Here is a 24691-nt window from a genome sequence, read left to right as displayed (position 1 = left end):
GAGATACCAGCCCTCCAGCCTTCTAAACTCCCAGGTACTGAACTGAATCATCCTTTGTAGAGAATTCTTGAAGCAGACCCTTGTCAAAACAAACTTAACTTAAACTGCTACTTATCTACTCCCGCCACGTATTAGGCTTAGGTCAGGTACATTGGGGTAGGCGTAGTTAGAAGCACCAGTTGAGTACGATTAGTCAATGTATATATGTATGTATCTATTTTATCCATTTTAAGTATCGTATGGCTAAGAAACCATATCAATGCTTTTACAGTATTATTTTATAATTCTGTTATTACTGTATGCACTTTACTTAACTCTAAGTATTGCAATAATAGCGATTCATTTCTCTTGTATGAGAACAGAGACTGATCAATAAATAACATCTTTTTATTGAACACGCCCGTCTCTTCCTTTTCTCTACAATCTGGTGAAACTAAGAATGCACTGAACTGACTGAGTAAAATAAGTTGTCTTTTGTTTTCACACGACTCTAGAGATACACTCTTGATTAGGGGAGAGCAAAGTTGTCATGTTCTATGGTTGTCAGAAACTAAATCCCTTCTTGTCTATCCAGGGAGGTTAAACTCCTCCTTGTCTATTCGAGAAAGTTTCTAGTGAACTCTGAGCTAGCTGGCACAAACATTAAACTTTAAGTCTAATATCGTCAGTAGAAGACCTAGTTAACCTCTGTCCTACGTCTATACTATTGAAGATATTATTCCAATGCGCAGAGCCTATTGGGATAATAGGAACTACACTACACAGGTAGGCATCTTTGAGGTCTATGGTGGCCATGAAGTCTCCGTCCCTTATCTGAGGAATAACCTCTTGTAAGGAGGTCATCTTGAACTTTTGTGTTTTTATGTACTTGTTTAGGACCTTTGGTCCAGGATGGGTCTCAGTGTTTCGTCCACCTTTGGTACCAGGAAGTAGGTTGAGTACACTCCCTTGTTCCTTTCGCTGTATGGTACTGGTTCGATGGCCTCCTTTTGGAAGAGTTCCTTCACCTCCTTTTGAAGTAGCTCTAGCTCCTTTCCTGACTGCGCCTTCCTTTTTGGTGTCCTGTTTGGCGGTGTCTTTTCCAGTTCTATGCAATATCCGAACTGTATGATGTTGAGTATCCATTTATCTGTGGTTATCTTCTTCCACCCCCGGAAGAAATGACTTGGCCTGCCTCCTACTGGTGTTACATGTTCGTTGATGTTTTGTCCGTGTAACCCTGTATTGGTCTTGTGGTGCTCCACCCTGGGAGGAGTTGCGTGGGTGGGCACGTATTGCGTGACGGAGTCACTTTGAGGTGGGTTGTTGGCCCCCTCTTATTTTGTCCACGTCCATTTGCCCTCCCGCGAAAGAAATGTCCCCTTTGCTGGTAGTGCCAGGTTTGTTTTTGATGTCCCTGTTGTGTCTGGCTGGCGCCCTGGTGGGACTGTTGGAAAGTCTGGTGTGACGTTCCTAGCTGGTTTCCCCCTCTTCTGTTCAGTCTCCGTGACTGAGTACCCCTTTTCGTCCCCCTGAATTGTAAGTCCCCCATGGACCTTGCAGTTTCGTTTTTTTTTTTCAGCTGGGTGAACTTTTCATCCACCGGTGCCCCAAACAGTGTCTCCCCATTGAACGAGGTGCTTAGAATGTTGTGCTGTACCTCTGGTTTGAAGCCTGAGATCCTGAGCCAGGCCTGCCTTCTCTCCGTGATTCCCATCATCAGCCTGCTGGACGTGTCAGCTCCATCCAAGGCTGTTTTGAGGCAAGAATGTGCCAAATTTTTCCCCTCTTCCACAAGGTGTGAAGCTCTTTGTTGGTACTAGTCTGGGAGGTGCTTGATCAGCTGTCCGATCTCGTCCAGAATTTGGTACTGGTGCCTGTTCAGCAGGGCGTTTGAGTTTGCCATGCGCCAGTGCATTGCTGCATTTCTTTCTATCTTCCTCCCAGTTAGGTCCATCCTCCTGCTTTCCTTGTCTGGTGGTGGCCCTCATGTTGTTGGCACATTTGCCCTTTTCCTGGCGGTCGCCGCAATAATGGAGTCCGCCGTAACTGATCCTTGGATGTAGGGAGGATCCTTAGAGGAGTGTTTATATTTCTTCTCCGTCCTAGGCTTAACGGACCTGCATGTTGCCGGTTCCTTGAACGCCTCTTTCCCCTGGGCCATGAAACTCTCAATCATGGGGAGGTACTGGCTCCTAGTTTGTGTGGGGAGCAGGGTCTCCAAGAGGAAGTCTGATTTCGGTTTTTCCTCATCTAGCTTGATTCCAAAAGCTGTTGCCGCGTTCTTGATGACCATATTATAGACCCCAATGTCATCTGGCGGCGAAGGCCTCGAAGGGTACGTGTCCACGGCCTCTTCTGGGCTTTCGGTGTCGAGGTCTTGCCACTCCAGGTCCTGTGTCCCCGAGGATGCAGAGCAGAGGATCGTCCGCTGATCGTCTTCGCCCTCCTCCTCGTAGTAGAAGGCTTCTTCCTCTGGATGGTCCTGGGTCTCGGGACTTTTCGGCGGCTCTTCGGCGTCAAAGTCCTCCTCCTCTTCTACTTCAACAATCACCGTCTTTGGCTTTGACGGAATCGCGAACTTCTTCATCTTTTCGTCGAACTCCTTTCTTTGTAGGGTGTTATCCATTTCAGCCTCGAGCTGTCTTTTCTTTCTCTCCAGTTCGGCAGCCTGTTCGGCGTCCAACGGTTCGGCTGATCTCTTCGACGTATACGTCGACATCGAAATGGGCTTCGGGTCCTTAGTCGACGCCGAAGCGAACTTCAGGTCCTTCTCTTTCGAAGTTGAACGTTCCTTTTCTGGGACGTGCTTCGACAACCGTGGCTTTTCGCCGGTCTTCGCCGCCGGGGAGTCCTTTTCGAAGGATCCGCTGGGCTGTTTGTCCTTGGATGCAGCTGAGGCAGTCGAGATTTTCGGCGCCAGTACTCCCTTTGAGAACTTTGGCTCTGTTTTTCGAGAGTCTGACTCAGACTTTCGAGGTTCTGTCAGGGGCTTAGGGGTCATCGACTCCCCTACCTCTTTAGAAGTCTTCTTTTCGGTCTCTACGACCGTGTAGTCGTCTTCTCCAGCGACGTTGTCCTCCTCGTCGCTAGAGAGCCCCAGGTCTCGAGGGGACGGTGGTTGTCCCTTGCCTTGCATGTTGTAGTTGGCTCTTCTCTGTCGCTCTCTAACCCGGAGAGTCTTCGCTGTGAAGGCGGAGCAGGCGTTGCAGTCCCTTCTCTCGTGGTCGACCGGTAGGCAGAGGTTACCAACCGGGTGCTGGCCCTACTGCGCGTATTTGTGGTGGCAGTTACGGCAGAATATAAAAGGTGTCTTGTCCATTTCTTGTGCTCGGGGGGGTCCCCTGTGTGCGCATTCTCCGTTGGACATCGAAGTTCTCGAAGTTCTCCTTCTCCTTCGTCGTCCCGGCTCGATGGTGTTGTTCCTCGTCGTCTTCTCAGTGTTTTCCGTGCAAATTCGACTTTTATGCGTGTTCTTTCCTCCAAAACTCTGGAGCCCCTCAGGAACGATTCAGACCCAACGGCGGAAAAAAGAATCTGAAGATGGCGTCCAAAGGTGGGAGCTTCCGCAGGAAGCGTGCCTACGTCACAGGAAGTACACCAAAAGGTGGTAAGTCGACGCCCACCTGGGCTACGAAAAAAAAAAAGAAAAAGAAAAAGAAAAAGAAAGAAAAGGCTACGATTCCAGACCCAACCATTAGACCGCGGAATAATGCACAGCATAGTGAATCCAGAAAGATTCACTCTGCAAAACTTGAGTGCTACGGTTAGACTAAAAATAAGACTAATAAGGATAGAAGATGATGAGTGAGGTAATGAGGATGGCTACGTGCGAGTGCAAATTCAGTTGAATGAAGAGAACAGAAACCTGACTAGAAGGGAATGTCACAAGACACAATATGACGTTAGTTTGTTGAACACTTGTTGTCCCTGTGGCAAAGTAGGTTTCTGTTGCAGTACATCCCCACGTTTTGCCAGTTTTTTCCATCTACTTTGACTTTAGTATACTGGGACCCTGCAGTACAGATTCCCAGTACCAGTGTTCTTTCTCTCAAACTGTACCACACTTGGCAACTTCAGGCCCCTCTGTAAGTCCTTAGTAATTAGTACGCTTGGTATGCAAGGCATTGGAACTGAAGAGGATCCCCTAGGGCACCTCACCAAGGCCATGCAAACTGCCACTGCAGCCTGCATGCCTTGGTGCAGACAAAAATGAAATGACAAAGTTGACATGGCACACTGCCTGTGTGCCATGACGCCCATGGGCATACGTATGCGCTTTACAAATTGTAATAATAAATAAATAAATAAATATACTGTATAAAAGTGAGGTATAGTGTGCACAGAGTCCAGTGGAACCCCAAAGGTGGGCAGGGGGAAAATTAGAAAGCACCTCACTCTCTATTTGTGGGAGTGTGGTCGAGCAGTAAGGCTTCATCAGAGGACAGTGTTAAGCATTTGTTGTACACACTCAGTCAGCAAATGAATTCACACACTTTAGGACTGAACTTCAGGCCAATTGTTTTTGTTTGAAAATATTCTTTTAGTTTTTTTATTTCCTAGAACCAAGCCAGCCTGGCACAGGTAAGTGATAAGTATTTGCAGTAAATATACAGATTGTAACAGTTTGGATAGCAATTGTAAATGTACTTGGTTTTGACTTACAGTATTGTTTCTGCGAAATGCAATGCTGTGTAAATACAGAACATATACTTTGTATAGGATTTTCAGTAAGATTACAGGCAAGTTACTTTTGAGATTACTTTTCTTACACAGTGTGGCATACCTGAATAATACACTGGGACATTTCCTGTAAACAGGTAAGTAAAATCGTTTTTGTTAGTACTTTAAAAAAAAAAATTTCTTTAGGTTTTCAAACTCCACACTTTCCCAAGAAAAACAGTCAATGTTATCCTATGGAGGAATATAGTGTTATAGGTTTTAGGGTAAGTATTTGGTAGTGGGAGTTGAGGTTCTGTGGGTAGACTCAGGGGTCCCTCAGTGTCAGGGATGCACTCTTGTTACTCCCTCAGTGGCACTAGGGCGGCTGGCTGTAGAGTGCCGAGGCCCAATGTTATCCAATGGGGGCATAGGGGGCCTCCAGTTGGTGGCTGCTGACGAGCAGGCCACTTGATGGTGGGAGCAAACCTCCTAGACTTTAGCTCAGGGAAAATGGGGAAACAAAGTAGCACCAAAGGTGCACCCTCAGCAGGACTAGGGCGCCCAAGTGCAGGGTGCTGTTTCGACGTTGGGTGCCCTGTTTGCAATGGGGAACCTCCGGTTTGCAAAGGCTTGAGGACAAAGGTCTTCTAGGTGCAACCACACTTCGAGGTAAGTTGGGATGTTGTGGGTTGGTTAGGCACAGTCAGTTTAGCGACCCAAGGCCGTGGGGTGTAGGGGCAGGGGTGCCTTTTGGGGTCAGATCTTTTTACTAGCTCCTGGTTGGGGGGACCTTCTGGATTTAGGCTGCAGGCGTCGGCTGGAGGTTTGAGGCAGGTTTGGGGTCACCGGATTTCAGATCAGGATCGCCAGGGGGGCCTCCTCGTGGTGTTTGCCTAGTCAAACATGGGCCGTGGACAGCAGGTGCAGAGTAGTGCGGATTCGCGGTATCTGGCCGGAGCCAGAGGTTGGAGATGAACAAATCTGGTGTCCACAAGAGAGACAGTCTTTGTGATTGAAGGCAGGCAGGTCCTCCGAGGTATACGTGGTTGATGGCTGCAGGACAGACCGGGATTCGCAGGAGCAGGCTAGAGGTGGGAACAGGCCGGTAGGATTGGGGCCAGGTCAGTGAGCCCCTTCCTCTTCTTAGCTTCGGCACGTCTGTTCGGTCCTCCTTTTCTTGTAGTTTCTTCTGGTCTGAGGAAGCAAGGTTCAGGGGTGCCCCAAACACTAGATTTAGGGGCGTTACAGGTAGGTAAAAAGGTTGGGACGAATGGGTCCCTTCACTGGGGGGGGTACACCCCCTACTATGGTACCCGCCAGTGGGAAGAGGGCATAAGCCTTTCCCTGGTTGGCTGAGTCCCCCCATCTGCAAGATAGCGGGGACTGAGAGTTGTGCTTCACCTCGCCTCACCCACCTGAAGGGTGGAGTTTGCAGAGGTGGGCACACCTCTTTTCCTCACTTGTTTTTCCCACCGATTCTCCCGCCCAAAGTGGGGGTCAGAACCAGTGGGGACTAGTGTCTGAAAGCAGCAAGTGACCTGGGAAGCTCACAAAGGCGGCAAGCCTTTGAAACTTCCCCTTCGTGGACCCTGCCCATCCTGGGGCAGGAGACTTGGCACCTCGTCCCAGGAGGTGCATAGTTTGAGGCCCCGAGAGCAGCAGGCTCTCGACCCAGGGGGGCAGAAACATGTCTGGACACTAGTGGTAGGTTAATTTTCAGGGGGCAACTCTAAGATGCCCTCTGCCTGCCTTTTTTTATCAAGTGTGGCATCAGTGTGGGTTTAATGTGCTGATACCAATTTTCTCCGTTTTCAGTGCAGCCATTATAGTGCTGTGGAGTTCGTAATGACAAACTCCCTGCACCATGTACTCTTAATGGAAGCACTGCACTTTTCAAAGTCGAAGAATGGACTTAGACACTGTAGGGATACAGGGCTCAAGCACCTGATCCCTCACCACTGGTATAGTGCACCCAGATAGAGGGGAGACTGACCTATGCCAGGATAGTTGGTTGTAGGCATGGGGCACAGGGATGTGTACCATGTGGACTGTTCACTTTGTTCTGCACCAAAACACACAGCCTGCACAGGCAGTGTGTGAGTGTGAAGGTATATGACCTCTAAGGGTGGCACAATAAGTGCTGCAGCCCTTAGGTTCGTCCTCTCCCTGTTACTATGCCGGGAGCTGCCGTCAAATTTCGAGAGTACATCATGTGTAGTGGTTGCTGAATTGAAGTGCCATTTATACTTTTCTATCCTTATTGCATGTATCCACAGACTTGAGCTCTAAGATTATCCTCGTACCAGTTTATCCTTATCGTTTGTGGGACACCGTGGGACGACCTTTCCTTGCACCGGGATCCGGGACGCGTATGACTGTCTACACTTTTACCCTTGCTGGTTCATATACTCTTTGAGACACCTTTCTTTAAATTTGAATTGCCCTGACGAAGTTCCGCCCAGGAACGAAACGCGTTGGCTGTGCAACTTGTTTGGCATAATTGCTACAATAAAGAATTAAATATTTTGGACTAAAGAAGACTTTTTGCTTAAATTTGAATGAGTGCACCTTCCACCATCTGAAGAAACCTGTTGACCTTTTTTGTGCCTTGTGGCGACGGGCACGGGAAGTGTGCTGCACCGGACTCATACTCATTATATTTATGTTATGGTTGTGCTGAACCGTCTGTTCCGTAATTTTTGTTCATGCAGCCATGTCATGGCCTTTTCCAGAAGGAAGTCTCAGATCTCCTTATCACCTCTTCCATCTGACAAGCCCACGTCACTTTTTTGGGTGACATCAATCTCCCAGGCTCGACAAGCTCAAAAAAAGAAAGCACCCCCCTCTTCAACCCCATCATAACAATCAAAGTGGTAAAGCATGCAACACAACCAACATAATCCTAAGTGATATATTTTCTTGACCATGTCAACATGATCAGACATCCAATGCAGACCACCCATACCCCTAGTCTCGAACAACTAACTTTAGCATCCCTAACCCCTGTTCAGCATCCTACCAAAAAACCAAGGTCAAAACAAAAGAGAAGACCCAAAGGTATTCTACAGAGACTTCTCCATAGACAACCTAATGCTTGAACTCATCACTCAACCTATCAATTCCGCGCCCGATGTCAATAGACTTCTAAACAATTTCAAGAATTTTTGGGAAAACTATGTAAACATTTTGTCGGCCTGATAAATGAATCTACCTCAGGATTTGTGTATTTATTATAGTATCTACTTATGTTATCTTGTCAGATTACAATCACTACTACAGAGTTCCTTATTCAGGCCAGGAAAGAAGTAGTTACAAATCGAACCTCCAACTGTGTGAAACTTTCAAGCACACTTCAACAATCCAATTAAAAGAATGCTTTATAGATTGCTTTTGTGTTTCACCCTACATGTCAAAATCATTACCATTCAGTCACAAATACAAGTTCATACTTGCTACAAATAGAAAAAATTGTAGTATACCTTTATGATGCGATGAAACGTGTGGCCGTTGTAATACCCATTTCGACTGTGGACACAGAAGTTTTCTACTGTTTTTGGGCACCTATATATGGAGACAAATGTAATGTTATGGCACAGATCAAAGTTAGTCTTACAAATTCTCATATAAATCTTCTACCTTCTCTCTTACATCGCTGTTTATATTCACCCAGTTTACTTAAAGATGCAATGAGTGCCTCAGTCAACTGTGCAAAGACATGATATAGGTAAATTCAGCTTCATAATGGGTGGGTCAAATAATTGAGGAGCTCAAGATAAAGCTCTGGAAAAACTGCATTATACGTGTTAGGAAGTTAAATACAGCATAAAACCAATAATCAAAGTGTGTGCCTGTTCAAAGTTTTGAACATTGTAAATAACATTACACAGACTGCAAGTACATTTTTGACAAACCAGGAGAAACAGCAAGATCAGTCTGGAATACAGAGAACAGGAAGAAGTGTGTGTCATAGTTGCCTCTCTTCTACCTATCACAGCAGTCGTTCTTCAAGTTGGGAGTTGCTTTACTTGATGGATGCATGACAGTCAAGCCAAAATGTTAGCATGAGCTTCTTTTTTGCCCATATATTTTATATTATGCTTGTTGCGCTATAGAATGAAGAATAAATGTGCTGCAAATCTGAATATAAAAGAAATGAAATGTTTCTGACCTGAATCACAAAGCAATTTATGGACAAAGAGAAGCATTACTTACTTGTCATCTTAGTTCTTCATTGTAGGAATCTTTACTGAGGTCTTTAAAAAGTTATAATTCCCCACAATCCCATGAAAGGTTGAAATAAATCAGAGACGGTAAAGAGCAAGCATGCACAATGCAGATCAGCACTTTCTAAAGCAGTGATTCTCAAACTTGACTTCTGTGAACCCCCACTTAAACATTACTGGAATGTGGGGACCCCCACTGAATCATTTTTGGAACCCAAGGACCCCAATGAGTCATTAGTGGAAGCCGGGGATCTCAGCATAAACATTTTTGATGATTTGAAATGTAAAGCAATACACAAAAAATATGGAAACAAGCATTCAAACCAATACATAAATTACAAAATATTTCATGTAATTCCCAATCAAATTTTTATTTTTAAATTATCCGATTTTTAATGGGAAGGTTGGAGCTTTTCTAAATTCAATTTAAGCCACTTTTAGTCCGTATTATATTCTGTTTGATGCACTTGCACTCTTTCCACGATTCAATATGAGGATACTAACTGAATTTTCAGTCTCCAACTTCAAATTCCTTCACATTTATAAAACATTTTGAAATGTTTACATTTGAATGTTGCTTCTTTATTTATATACTTATTTATTTAAGGTTTTATAGAGCACAAACGTGACCCGTTAGGGTATCAGGGCACTTTACAGGGATCAACATGTAAAGTACAGGTTAGGCATAGGCAAAAGACAAGGAATGGGGTTAAGGGAATGGAACACAATAGGACAAAAGCCAGAGTTATATACCCATATTCAGCGCAGTAACAAAATCAGCGAGCAACATGTTAGCGATAAACAGGGAAAACCAGCAATTGTATACTAGGGGACACAATGATAGCAAAAGGCAGAGAGACCCAGCAGAACATTTGAAAGGGTGAGAATTGGTACACAGAGAGGGCCAAGCAGTACAGGAGATTATGCACAGAAACAAAAGCCATGATAAAAGGCGGTATGCGCTACAAAGGAGAGTTATAGGAGAATTTTGCTCATTAGGAAGGTTTTAGCTTCCTTTTTGAAGATTGACAGAGAAGGTATTTATTCTGATGGAGGATGGTAGCAGGTGCCAGATTCTTGGGTAAGCCACAGAAAACGCTCTGTTATATGTTTTTTCCCTGTGGAAGCGAGGTAGCTGGAGCACAAGGTCTCTGTTGGACCGGGAGTTTCTGAATTTCCCAGATACCACAATTTTCTGGGCGAGGTAGGCCGCGGAGTTCATGTACAGAGCTTTGTGTGTGATGCAGGCCAGCTTGAGAGGGATTCTGGCCTCAAGAGGAACCCAGTTCAAGGCCTTCAGACGTGGTGAAATGAGCCAGATAAGAGTCTAGCTGCTGCGTTGAGGCAAGCTTTTAGAGGGGCCATGGAATTCTTTGGCAGGCCAGATAGGATAGAGCAGCCGTATTCAATTCTGGAGATAACTAACACCTGAACTGCGGTTTTTAGGTCGGCAGTTTCAAGGAAGGGTTTTAGTTTTCTCAAGTAGCTCAGATGGAACCTGGATGTTTTGGCCATCGAGTTGCTGTGTTCACGCATATTCAAGTTGCTGTCCAAGGTTATACCTAGAGATTTGGCAGATTCCACTATGGTCAGTGTGCACTTGAGTGCTGTGATCGAGTTAATCCATTCCACGAAGTCATTGGAGATATTAAGGGGGGCATTCAGTTTGAGCTGGTTGATGGCGAGCCATTGAACAGACAGTTTCAGGGAGTCATCCAGATGTGTAATACTCGCTTTTATGAAAAAAGCAGTAATTATATACAAATCCAAAGTAAAATACAGCATTTGCAAACAATACACATAGTTCCCTGAGATCATGCCTTTAGTGTTTTAACAGGTGTGCTTTTGAGCCCCGCTCCCCTCTCACTAGTGGTTATTCCCAATTAACTATAGGCGACATTCAGGTTATGCCCCACTAGTAGTCAGTGTCAGGAGTCCCACTCCTATTAAAGTCAGAAGGGATCCAGCGCCAAAGCAATATATTGAACGCAAGTTCCCCTGGGGCCGTCTGGCCTGTGAATCAGTCTTACCTACACCAGCATGACCTAGTAGACAGGAGTCTCCGATCACACCTCCTTCGTGAGTGCGGAAGTTGTGGCAGGTGTCTCGGTTAAGTTTGTCACAGGTGGCCACGGAGGAGCAACGGTTGGGTGTCCTAGAGTTTCTCATATGCGGTCCTGCGGACATAACGGCAGTGATGGTGGTTGGGGGGGGGGGGGGGGGCGAGCGAGGGCAATCCTTTATGCGCCTCCGATGCTGGTAGGTTTCCTGGGATCCTCTCCACAGGTTGAGGAGAGGGGGTTGGGGGCGTCTCTGCAGGTAGCAGTCCTCACATGGGTTTGGGCCTACATGCGTTGCCATAGCAGCCGCCTCCTATCGATGACTCAACCAGACCACACTCCTTGCCTTTTCCCAGAGGCCCCCTATGACATACGGAGTCACTGTCCTCGATCTGCAAATGAGCACAGCAGCAATCTTCATGATGGCCCCATGTAGCATACAGGGTCACCAACTACACTACGCACACAGGCTATGGCTCGATTGGTGCAGCAACATTCATGGTTCACTTCACAGCGGCCCTCCTCTTGCATACCGATGTTGCAGACTTTAACCTGCACATGGGCAACAACCCATTTGGTGCACAACTGTCTTCTCACAGCTCTCTACAGAGGTCCATTCGCCAGGATCCCCCAGTTGACCTCACTCTCGCCTACACTATCATCTTCTTTTTTTTTTTTTTTGTAGAGTTTTATATAGCGCGAACTAGACCCGAACCGAATCAGGTATCAGAGCGCTTTACATAGCACAAGTTACGTTTTACACTTTCATTTTTAGGCACAGGGAGATTAAGTGATTTGCCCAGAATCACAGGAGGTTTTGGCGTCGTTACCGAGACTCGAACCCAGATCCCCAGGTCCGAGATCTGGGCCAAATCCATCGTTTTTTGCTCACCATGCCATTCCAGTTTGGACCCAGCCATATGCAAATCAGTATTGAACCTGCGCCAAATGGAAACAGTCCAGCCCGAATGGCAAGGCAAGGTCCTCTCTGGACTAGAAACAAGCATCCTAGGGCCGGTTTCAGGCTTTCAGCCATCATCAGCCACATACATACGCTCAATAAAATATTTAACACTTATGGGCACCATCCTTCAAATAGGAGGTCCCAGATTTCCTCTGGTGACTCAAAGTGTGTGCATGTGTATGCCAATACACAGCTCCAGCCCCCTTACTCCCACAAACTACACCCGCACAAGTGTCAAGATCAAAAGCAGCACTGTCAACAGCTTTTCTCCACTGACTGAACTGAAGCTCAAACGTATCATCGTGATGATGAGGAAAAAACACCCTTAGGACTACATCTGCATTGATCGCACCGAAATGTAGAGAAGCATGCTTGTAGATCTTATTTATGATGTCAAAGAATATAGCCTCCTGTTCTAGCACCACGAACACTAAGGATGCCAGGCTCTGTCCCTATTCAATGCCACAATTATCCCCTAGGACAGGTTGCAGTAATGATCGAAAGTGTAAACTCTGGTCCCGCAAAGTAGTCCATGTTTAAAACTAAGGGCCTGATTTAGACTATGGAGGCCGGCCAAAGTGGCAGAAGCCATCTCTTCCGCCATCCTGGCTGGATAACTGCTCATCATATGTTGAGATCTCTGCCAGCACAGCAGAGATCTCTGTGCCTTCAGATGAGCTAGCATCACAGCAGCTCCTCTGCAGGGCAATGAAAGTTAGTTGAGCAGCTGCCAAGTTTCAGGCTTACCACACTTTTTTGTTTGACAAAAACAAACTCCAAAAGTTGGAGTTTGTATTTGAAATAAAAATAATAAAGGACCTTGACACCCTGGAAGTTCCAGGACATGGGTATAATGTTTCTGTTTGTTCAGTGCTAGGCCGCCAGGGTTTCTTTGCCCTCTTGCTATTTATTTTTCCCCCTGATTTTTCCTTCTACAACGGGTGAATTCTTCTACTGTCATTGTTTCAATCTGGATCAACTTTGTTGTGGAATATTTAACTCTAGACCTGTGTGTTGCTCGGCTCTTTTCTCCTTCCAGCTGTTAGGGGGAGTTTGGTGCCCTGCTGATTTTACCAAAGCAGTCCAGATCTTGAATCAAGAACTACACACATTGCCAAATGAGATTTTTTCTTCTTTGTCAGTGTTTCCACATAGCAGTGACCCTCTGAAGGAGGCACCTGTCAACTTTTCACATATAATATTCCGTGCAGAGTGGCACCATGACTACTGGGTCAAGTCGCCCTTTCCTCAGGCAATTCTGAAAGGCACTTGACAGACCTACTTCACTTCCATCCCTTGACAGCTTGTTGCTTTCACTATGTCTGCTAAGAGAGGACACCACATCTCTTAGAGCTCAAAAAGGTCTAGTATCCATGTCAGGCCAATCTTCAGCTTAGGAATAGTTTTCAAACCTGGGTCATATAGCTTCCTTCTCACAGGGAACATTGGTCTTGGCAAGCATGCAGGCACTGGTGCTCCAGGGGCAGGTGATCTTAGATTTCCTGGGTGATGTCTGCTCACTGAGCTGGAAGACTGGCAGGCCTTGACCACCAGTCCTTGTGACAGGCAGATGTCTTGCAGAGCTTCTCCTCCTCGCACAGCCTCAGAGGCTGCTTGACAGGTGGCAATTTTTGAGGCCTCGAGCTCCACTTCTTATAGTCCAAATGTTATTTATAGTCTTAGTCTTCCTTTTTTTTTAAAACCTTTTTTTATTGAGTTTTACAGTGATTACATTAACCCACCCTCCCCACCCTTAGGAACCCCCCCTCCCCGATACAGGCAAAATGCTAAACTTACAATACATCATCTTGGTATTGTCACAAAAAAACCCCCAAAAAAACCCATAAGAAAATTAAGAAAAATAAGAAGCAAAAAGCACAACAGAATCCGAGGATCTCTCTATTTTGGTAATTACATATCATTTTTTTTTCCTTTTTTTTTTTTCTCCAAAAGACCTTTATTGTCCAACACACATAGTACACAGCATGTAGCCTACAACCCAGCCGGGCCAGCTGCTAGGAATGAAGCATTGCAGAAGATATGATAAGTGAACACAGCTTTAAGGCCGACAACCCTGGGGTTCGGCAGCGCACGTTAACATTCCACGACATTGTGCATTCATGTAAGCATTCGGCGTGACAAAAGTGTGCGGTCCACTCAGTTTTCTATATATAGGTTGCGTGGTCAGTTTTATGTTAATGGGCTGGTACTCATCAAAGGTTTCGATTTCGGTCAAGGCCACTATGTCTTTCGTGCGTTATTGGGAAGGGCATCAACTTGGGTTTGGCCTTCAAGCGGGTATGGTGTGACTTGAATGAGTGACCAGGTTGCACAGTGCCCAAGCGTGTTGGGAGCACGTGGTCGCCGTGTCCGGCCACCCTGACGAAAGTGTCCGCCATTGTTCGCGACACATAGATAATGCGTCCAGGCCCTAGTTGTGACGGCCAAAGGTTGTATAAAGTGTGAAATGCAGAGTCGTATCGGTATGGGCATGGTCTAAAAAGGAAATAGAACTAGATCCTTAATGAACTATAAAACTGTAGTATAAGATACATAAAAGGCAGGTAGGGGTGGATAGGGGCAGAGAGAGCCATATTGTCATGAGGAGGGGGTGTGGAGCTAGTGTGGCAGTCGTGTCCTATGGAGCGAGCAGGCAGGAAACCCGGGGGGGTGGGGGGGGTGGAGGGTGGAGGAGGTCAGATCCTACGTGTGTCAAGGGTACGGGGGGGGGGTCCGTAGGGTCTGCCGGTGCGTCAGTCCGGCGCGATCTCACAGGATTCGGGCCTATGTCTCAGCGCTGCGCGTGCCGGCGCACGTCTGGGGGGGCTAGTCAATCGCCTGCGTGAAATAGCCAAATATGTGACGTATTGTGAATAGAGCACAGTGGTCATGTGGGAGACAGACGGTGCATTGTGTGGGACTCATCGGTTCCAGTATTGGGCGCGGAGGGGGGTGCAGTATACAGGTCTTTACGTGATCCCTTGGTCTATGCATTTTTGTAGAAAGGACTGTAGGATGTCATCCCAGTGTTGTGCAATAGGAAATTTTCTAAGCCCTGCCGTCTCCTCACGTCGCAGGACAGAGCTCTCTGCCCGCGCCCAATTCGTCAGTGACAGGCTCCAGTGTCGGATGTGCGGGGGTGTGGCAGCCTTCCACCGCTTGGTCAGCAGTCTCTTGGCCGCGATTAGTCCAAGATCCCAGTACCTGGTCTGTACTTTGTTGAGACGTGTACGCTTATACAATCCCAGTATGCAAGCCTCCCATGTGCTTGGTACCTGTTCCTTGGTGCAATGCCGGAGCATCGTGGTCACCCCCTCCCAATACTGTTGGAGGGCAGGACAGAGCCAGAGCATGTGAAGGAGGTCCGCGCCCAGTTGGGAGCAACGTCCGCAGGCAGTGTCTGACCGAAAAATACCTATTAATCTTGTCCGGGGTGAGATATGCGCGGTGTAGTATGTAAAGCTGTATGATTTTGAAGCGTGGGTTGCGGGGGATGTTCACCGGGCCAGCCAGTATTACAGCCCACTCCTTGTCCGTCCAGTCCTTCCCCCTGTCCGTCGCCCACTTCTCTCTCAGCTGTGTAGTCGTCGGGTGCGTGTGGAAAAGCGCTAACCAATGTATTATATGTGTGCCGTTGCTCATAACATGAAGATATTGCAGGAAGAGGTGGGTCGGTGGTTCGTCAGACATGTCTCCCCAAGCAGCAGTCATCGCGTGAATGAGGGAGGCGTGTAGCAGAAACTGCCCGGCAGGGAGGGACGTGTCCCTTGTAAGATCCGCAAAGGATAGGAGAACGCCGTCGGAATAGAGGTCTCCCAGCGATTCTACTTCTGCGGTGGTCCAGGTACCCAACTGCGCAGCGGTCAGAGTCCCTGCCGTTGTCTGGGTACCCAGTAACGGCAGTATCGGCGCGTAAGGTATCGTCTCTCGGGTCAGGCGTAAACATCGGTGGAAGCACCTGTGCGCTACCGCAAGCAGCAGCTGTGATGGCCGGGGAGTCCGTGTCAATGGATGAAACAATACGTGTATTTGTAATAGTGACCACACTGTGGTGTCCGTGGCTGTGTCTCCCAGTTTCTTACCACCGAGCCAGCCCGACACCCATTGCATTTGCGCTGCTAAGTAGTAAAGTTCCATGTTGGGAACAGCGAGGCCGCCCTCTGCTGTGGGCATGTATAGTTTAGTCAAGGCAACCCGTGGCCGACCCTTATTCCAGATCAGGTCACGCAACAGGGTCTCGAGATCTCGGAACACCCGACATAAGTTGGTATATTCGCAAAGTAGTACAGCAGTCTTGGTAGGACCACCATTTTCGCTAGGGCGATGCGGCTCGGAACATTCAGAGGCAGCGTCTTCCAGAACCCAACCTGTGCCCGGACGGATGCAATTGCTCTCAGCAGGTTTCCTTCCAAAACATCTGTAGGGTCTCTATAAATGTGTATCCCAAGGTATCTAAACGTGGTAGGGTACCACTGCATTCTCTCACCCCCTATACGTATGTCGTATTCCGGAACATTCGGGTTGAAGGAGTAGACCCCTGATTTTGCCCAGTTCACCCTCAACCCCGACATTTCCTCAAAGGCGTCGAAGATAGCAGGTAGGGACGCCGGGACAGTACTCAGGTCATTAACGTACAAGAGAAGGTCATCGGCATACAAGGACACCACATGGAGACCATCCGCCATAGGTATACCCCAGTCCATGCCCTGCGACCGAAGTTTCGCAGCCAGGGGTTCCATTGCTAGGGAGAACAGTAGAGGAGACAAAGGACAGCCCTGCCTGGTGCCTCTCCGTACATTAATAGGGTCAGATAACAACGTTCCTGTACGGACTCGGACCGTGGGTCTGCGGTACAATAGCCCGACCATAGCCTGGTAGTCGACCCCCAGCTCGAATTTCTCCATGACCGCTCTCAGGTAGGGCCATTCCACTGAGTCGAACGCCTTTTCCAGGTCCAGCACCAGACACCCAGCTCGTGGCCATTGTCTCGTGGCGTATTCCTGCAAGCGGAACAGGCGACGGATGTTGTGGGATGTATGTCGTGCCGGTACGAACCCGTTCTGGTCGGGGTGCACCAGTGCAGGAACCAAAGGGGCTAGTCGTCGAGCCAGTGCCGAGGCGAGGATTTTGTAATCAGTGTTAAGGAGTGCTACAGGGCGGTAGGATCCCAACTGTGTGCCATCCCTGCCTGGTTTGAGTAGCGATACAAGGGTCGCCTCATTGAGTGTCGGAGGCAGGGCAAAGTCATCTATAGCCGCAGAGTACATCCTTGCCAAGTGTGGGATCAAGATGTCCGAGGCGGCCTTATAGAATTCGGCCGGTAAGCCGTCCGGCCCCGGAGATTTGCCATTTGACAGGTTAAAGATGGTATCGCGAAGTTCCTCAGAATCCAATGGTGCTCCGAGGTCATCCTGTTGCGCCGCCGTCAGGACAGGCAGCTGTATATCAGACAGGTAGGCAGCAATGGCATCTAACGGGACGCGTAAGCGGGAGTGATAAAGTCCCGTATAGTGACCCGTGAACTCCTCGTGAATTTGGCGCTGGGAGTAGAGCAATCCGCCGGCTCCTGCCTGTATGGCCGTTATGGGAGTCGAGCGGTCCTCTCGTGCTATCAGCCAGGCCAATAGTTTGCCTGGTCTATCACCCTGTCCATGGACCCGGGCTGAGTGCGCCGCGAAATTGACGTGCCGCAACTGGTCTAGTAGGCGGCCATGTTTCGCCTTGGCTTCAGTCAGTCGGGCTGTCGCCACATCTCCCGTGGCGCGTTCAAAATTCAGTAATTCAGTTTCTAGCTGTGTCAGGTCTCGCTCAAGTGTGCGTCGCATGTGCCCCTGTGTCCCCAGGCAGAGTCCCCGAATCACTACCTTGAATGCGTCCCACTCAGTTTGGGAAGATGACGCTGTGCCAGTGTTAAGATCAAAGTATTGAGCCGTCTGTGTAAGTAGGGAGTCGCGGAAGGTCGCGTCTAGTAGGAGGTCCGGTTGCATGCGCCAGGTGGGTATGGGAGGATGCGGATCTTCCCAAGTGATGGCTAGTGTGTGTGGATTATGATCGGAGTGGGTGCGGCCCATATATTGCGTGTCCTGAATCAATGGGAGGAGGTCAGAGGAAACCATGTATCTGTCCAAGGGTACGTGCAAAGCGTGTGCGCCCGACCAGTAGGAATATGTACGCCTCGTGGGGTTGCGTGTTCTCCATGCGTCATGTAAGTCCCATTGTCGGGCCCAATTGAGGAGTGCTTTCGTGGTTACATGTGCCTGAGCAGCGGCCGGGGGTGCGGCAGACCTGTCCAAGTTCACATCCAAGACACAGTTGTAGTCGCCCCCAAGGATCCATGGGAGTCCATGCCAAGGCGCCAGTGCCGTGGAGAGGGATTCAAGGAATCCACCCTGGTCAGTGTTCGGGCAGTATAGGGAAGTAAGCACCACAGGGCGGCCATCAAGTCTGCCTCGTACCATCGCATAGCGACCCTCCGTATCTATCTGCGTGTCCATGACCGCCCAGGGAGTGCCCGGCCGTACCCAGATGAGCGCTCCTCTAGCATAGGAGGAGTATGTGTCCGGGTGACAGGAGCAGGTGACATGGGGCGGAGAGAGGGGGGGGCGGGTGGGGGGAACCATGCGGTATGGTTCCACCAGTTCATCAGCTGCACAGCGCCCATATCTCAGGTAGAGTACTCACTGCGTAAAGGCCACTCCCTCTGTCACCAGGGCGGCGAGGGACATCTCCGGCATTGGTGTCCAGCCGCAGCATCTCAGTCATTGTCCGGGCTCTGGTCCGTTCCCCGCCGCCCCGTGGCATCCAATGGTCATGCATGTAGCGTTTCAATGTGGCATATCAGCCGTTTGCGGCGTGACGTCTGGCAGCTCCACAGAGAGTTGGGAGTCTGGGATCCCATAAATAGCTTCGTCATCGCTCGGAATCAGCTGTGGGCTGGTGGTATGAACGTTGTCCGAGGTCGGTGAGGCGCTTAACTGGGAAACTCTCCGGAGTGCATCTTGTTGCTCTTGGATCATTTGGTCCGTCGGTGGGGAGTGACGCGTCGCCTCCTCCGGATGGCCGTTCCCGCGGTTTCTGTTGCGGCGTCGGGGCCCACGGTCTTGAGGTCTCGCCTCAGGATAGTGTGCTTGCCTGGGAGCTGTTTCCGTCCCGCTGTCCAGCCAGTCGCTGACTTCCACAGGAGCATTGAAGAAGTAGGTCTTGTCCTGCGCCACCACTCTCAGTTTTGCAGGAAAGAGTAGGGAGTACTTCAGGCCAGCCTCACGCAGTCGTCGTTTCACTTCTAAGAAATCGTGTCTTTGACGCTGCACCTGAATGGTGTAATCCGGGAAAAACATCACAGCAGCATTGTCAATGCGGATTTCCCCCAGCCGTCTTGTTTCCCTCAGTATAGTGTCCCTGTCCCAGTAGTTCAGGACTTTGAAGAGGAGCGGTCTCGGGTTGGAGCCGGTGGTGCGAGGTCTCGTGGGCACACGATGCGCTCTCTCTACCACGAAATATGGCGACAGCGTGCCTTCCGGTAGTAGGTCTCTCAGCCAGTCCTCAACTCGTTGCGTCGGTCGGTTGCCTTCCCATTTCTCCAGGACCCCGACGAGTCTGATGTTATTGCGTCTCGCTCTCCCTTCCGCATCCTCAGCGCGGTCTTCTAGGAACTCCACTCTGGTCAGTAGATCCTGAACTTGTCTATCCGTTTGGGAGACTTTGGGGCCAAGGTCCTCAACTGTTCCCCCTAGCGTCTTGGTCTTATCAGCCAGCTTCCTGTGATCCTCACGTAGGTGGGTGAGGTCTATGGCAACACTGTCTATTTTGGATTCTAGAGAAGTTCTGGTCAGTTGGAGCGATTGCTCCATTCGTTCCATGGCGGCCAACACGCTGTCCAACCGCACAGTGACCGGATCAGTAGCCATCTTTTTCGAGGACTTGTCGGATTTTCCCTTCGGCGGGGCCCCTCCAGTCCCAGTGCGGGTTCTCACCCCTCCGGACATGTGCCAGGCAACTCAGCCAGTAGCGTGCGTTCGTGCGGCTGGGGGACAAGATGGCGGCCTTCACTCTATGCCGGTAGCGTCTGTGGCTCGCAGTATTGTGTCTGTCACACGCGGCGTCGTGCGGCAGTTAGTTGACCCCTTGTGTGTCCTCCGTGCGGGCGGCGAGCCCGTGTGTTGGCGTGCCTCAGCCAATTGCAGGCCACGATCTCAGGGGCCTGTGGTGTCCGTAGGTGACCGTTCCTTCCGGCTATGACCTAGGTGGAAGGGTCTCAGCCCAGCTCCGGGTAGGCAGGGTGTGACAGCCTACACCGCGCGGGCCCCGGAGGGTTTAGGGTAACCAGGTCTCGGCTGCTGCGTGTGTCCAGGAAACGGTGGGAAGATGAGAATATGCAGGCACGGGCATCCGTGTCGCAGTGTCTCTTCTTATGTTCTCGGCACCGTCCCACCACTGTTGGCCCGTAACTGGCGCGCTGCGCCCTCCGCAGCTTTCACGGCTCAAAACCACTCCGGGGGCAGCAGGTGTCAGCAGCCGCCACTCTCCGTAGGTCTGTCCGTCACGAGGGGTCCAGGGGGGGTGAGATGTCTCAGCGTCCTGGCACAGCTGCTGCCATCTCATTTAGAATCTGCCCCGCGATGGGCATCAGGTGCAGACGGGGTCGTAGCGCTATGTATCATCACCTCTCTCCATGTCGCCACGTCAGCCAGGAGATTGGCATCTCGGCAGGCGGGAAGGTCGCAGCCCTACCGCTGTGTTCAATGCGTGGCGCCCATTCACCTCGGCCTCCCGGCTCCGCTCACAAGTGCCAGTCGTACCTCCTGAAATGGCCGACGCGCCTAGACGGTCCCCCAGTCCACGTCCCGTCACCAGCAGGGACCGCGTGGGGCAAGTTGGTAATTACATATCATTACAACAACTTATTTCATTTCATTACTATTCGTAATATCGTTGCTAATCCGGTCTCCCAGCCCATAGTCTGACCAGGTACCAAATTTCTAGCCCTTTTTTTTCTTCTTCCAGCCCTTCCGATTATATATAGCTATTTCAAGGTTGTATGTAGCTAGAAAGCGTGTCCGCCATTGTTGAAAAGAAGGTGGATATTGATCCAACCAAGCGGATGTCAGGCAAATTCTTAGTACAGCCATCGAAATAAATATAAGTCACTGTATGGCATTAGGTCTAATAGCATTATCCCCCCCTACGATTATTTCTGCTGTGGTTATCTCTATAGTGGTCTCTAAGATTCCAGATAGAAATTAAGAGATTTCTTGTTTGATAGAATCTAAGGTGAGGCATGTGGCCAGCATATGTGTCAGATCGGCCTAGGGCATCATACATCTAGGGCAGAGTGTACCTTTGCCCACACTCCATTTAGATAGCCTTCTAGGAGTGTAATAGAGTTGGAAAAAAGTTTTGTAAAATTGGGCTTGTAATTTGGTGGACATTAATATAGAACTTGACAGTTCCAAAGCTTTATGAGCTTGCACCTCTGAGATACCTATTTCGTTATGCCATTTACATGTATGTTTATCTACATCATCTGGTAGTGCTGCAGATAAATCTTTGTAAATCTCTCCAATTTTGACCCTATCTGTTCTAACCAGGGTTTCAATTGCTGGGGTTTTCTTAAAGCACCCACTGCCACCCCCCTTCTTTAAGATGAAATCCCTGACTTGCAAGTATTTAAAAAAGCCACGGGTATCCAGCCCACATTTAGTTTTTAAGGATTCAAATGAGCAAAAACCCATAGAATCATACAGCGAGCCGAATTGTGAAATTACAGATCTGACCCATCGCCTCATACATGAATCCCTAAAAATTTCAGGAAGATTAGTAGTGTTCTCTATAGTAGTATAGTAGGAAAACCTACCAATCCCCAAACGTTTTCGAACCTGGTTCCACATGATGTAGATACCTTTAAGTGTTTTGAAGCGCACTTTTTTTAAATGGCAATTGTACGTTAATTTCCATAAGTGGTTATTTGCCTCATTACCAAGAATAAGTTCTTGTGGGGTTGGAACTGATCGGATTTGATTAAGATCTTGCCCGGCAGTTAAAAGTAGACGACTGTATTTAATCATTGTAGCCCACCAATATATTTTAAAGTTAGGCAGCGCTAGACCGCCTCTTTCCCTTGTATGTGTAATAAATCTGTGGGCTCTGCGTGTTCTTGCATATCCCCAGATAAAGCTCGAAAAGATGTTATCTATTTCCTTGAATAGTGATGTGTCAAAGTTTAGACATATTGTACGAAAAAAGTACAAAAATTTGGGGAAGAATACCATTTTGATAAGGTTACACCTTCCGATGATTGTTAGGTGTAGATTATGTAGTCTAGTTAGACTTTTTTTGTTTGATTCAATAGGGGTTCAGGTTCACTAAGTTGTTTAATTCGGAGGTAATATTTACACCGAGATATAATGCATTGTCCACAACCCTTTCATCAGAAGAGTTTATTTTGTTATTAATTATTATCTGGGTTTTTGTTTGGTTCAATTTATAACCGGAAATCTCACCGAACTTTTTCGCTTCTTCTTCCATTACCTTAACTGTTATAATTGGATCGGCTGTAACAATCGCAAAATCATCTGCGAAAGCTAAGGTATTAGTATCACCATTAGGGGTCTTCATAGGTTGTATAATTTGGTTTGTTTCTAGCCTCGCAGTAAATGGATCGATGTATATGGCGAAAAGTAGGGGAGAGCAGGGGCATCCCTGCCTTGTACCCCTTGTCACGTTGACAGTATCTGAGATGTCCCCATTGACCATTACCACGGCTTCAGGAGAGACATACATTTTCTGAACGGCTTTAATGAATTGGTCCCCTATCCCACTCCTTGACATGGCCGACCATAGAAACTGCCAGGAGACCCTATCAAATGCTTTTTCAGCATCAAGTAATATTAGGCCCGTAGGGTCTCCTGCTACCTCGGCCATGTCAAAGAGAGTGATCACCCTCTGGACATGATCAGTGGTAGATCTCCCTGGGACAAATCCATGTTGCCGTACAGATATAATTTTATGGATTATGGGAGCCAATCTACTTGCCAGCATTTTTTAATACATTTTTGAATCGTTGTTAGAGTGATCGGACGATATGCATCTAATTCAGTTGGATCTTTGTTCTTTTTAGGAAAAACAATAATTTTGGCCCGTGACCAAGATTCCGGAGTGAATAAATAACTTGGTTAAAATGTCTTTCAAAACACTACTAAATCTTGCATAGAATTCCACAGGAATTCCATCTAAGCCTGTTGCTTTACCAGAAGGGAGGCTACGTATAGAGAGTAATATTTCCACCCAATCGGGAGTTTCGACGAGAATTTCTTGATCAGTTAGGGATAGGCGGGGCCTTGTAACTAGGCCTAAATATTCATCAATTTTGATCTGACTATTGCTAGTATCAGTATAGAGCTCCGAGTAGTATCTCTTAAAGGCATCTCTAATCTCTTTTGGGTCGTAGGTTAAAACGTGGATAGGGTCTCTAATTGCTTTAATAATAGTTTTGGAGTTTTGTTGTCTTGTACTAATTGCCAATTGATGACCCACCTGTTCGCTCCATTCGTAGATTTTCTCTTTGTTCATAGTGGCCTTATTGATTGCTTTAGTAGTGAATATTTCAGATATGAGGTTTTTAGCTATGGTTACTTCCCTAACAGCCCCTTCTAAATTGTTTCCACCTTGTACTAATCTGACTAGATCCTCCTCCTTTCTGGCCAGATTGTCCTTGAAATTTTTCAAATTTTGTTTTGCCTCTTTATTATTTTGGATTGAAAATGGGAGAGTTTCCCCCCTTATCCCTGCTTTTAGTGAGTCCCAAACCACCTCCAACGGGGCACTACCCAAATTAAACGTTAGGAACTCGGGAATCCAATGTTCCATATGTTTACAGTATTTTTCGTTAAGTAATAGCGCTCTTTCAAAAGGCCAATTACTGCGATCGGATTTGATTGTATCAGTATCAAAACTAATAATTAAAGGGTTATGGTCGGAAAAGACCCTGGGAAGCCGGTCTATAGTGCATTTGATTTGGAAAGAATAGTATTTGACATAAAATAATAGTCCAATCTGGCAAGTTTTTGATGTGGGTGGGAGAAAAAAGTATAACCATGGTTGTATGGTTGTTTCATCTCCCAACAATCTACTAGCCCATGATGACAACAAAGTGCTTCCAAGGCCTTATATGTATTTGGTTTCCTGCCTTGATATTTAAAGGTGTGTCCTGAAAGCCATATTGATGGAAGATTAATATTGATATCACCACACATAATCATGGGAGTCGACCAATGTGCTAATTCGTTAGATAAAAACAACAATAGTTCGGGATCGTCTGTGACACACCCGTAGATTGAGCAAATCGTAAATTTTTTCCCACTATCATATTGGCACTAACCATCTGCCACATGGGTCTGATGCTGATCTTGTAAAACGAAGATCCCCACCCCGTGCCAGGATAGCTACCCCACAAGTTTTTTTTGGCTGTGTAGTGGCAACAATAACTCTATACCCCAGGTTGTTAAGGAGATGCCTTTGAGACCCGTCGACGTGTGTCTCCTGAAGACATACAATTTCGGCTCCAATTGACTGCAACCTAATTGCTAGTCTTTGCCTCTTTTTAACGTCATTGAGCCCACATATGTTAATAGTTAGTATTTTTAGTTTAGCCATTCGTAAGTGTAGATTTTCTTTTGTATCTCTATGTCTATGTTTTTATTGGGCCTAAAATGAGCCCGTTTCTTATCTTGCTTGTGTACCAAGTCATATATTCTGACCTATACTTTTGCCTGTATCGTCGCCCCTTCCCCCTACCCCTAAAACCC

At 47.8% G+C, this 24691-nt stretch overlaps 1 protein-coding gene across 1 annotated transcript in view; it reads right to left on the bottom strand.

Annotated features, from left to right (window-relative positions):
- Positions 1-24691, bottom strand: part of PPWD1 (peptidylprolyl isomerase domain and WD repeat containing 1) — a 387705-nt gene that overhangs the window by 43918 nt on the left and 319096 nt on the right. Inside the window, exon 9 of the mRNA XM_078675153.1 lies at positions 8121-8202. Within this exon, the coding sequence (XP_078531279.1) occupies positions 8121-8202 (82 nt within the window). The remainder of the gene's footprint in view (positions 1-8120; positions 8203-24691) is intronic.

Source organism: Lissotriton helveticus, chromosome 2_1 (assembly GCF_964261635.1).
Source record: "Lissotriton helveticus chromosome 2_1, aLisHel1.1, whole genome shotgun sequence".
NCBI classification, from domain to species: Eukaryota; Metazoa; Chordata; class Amphibia; order Caudata; family Salamandridae; genus Lissotriton; species Lissotriton helveticus.
Note: the sequence above shows the minus strand (reverse complement) of the source record. Positions and strands in the feature narration are given on the sequence as shown.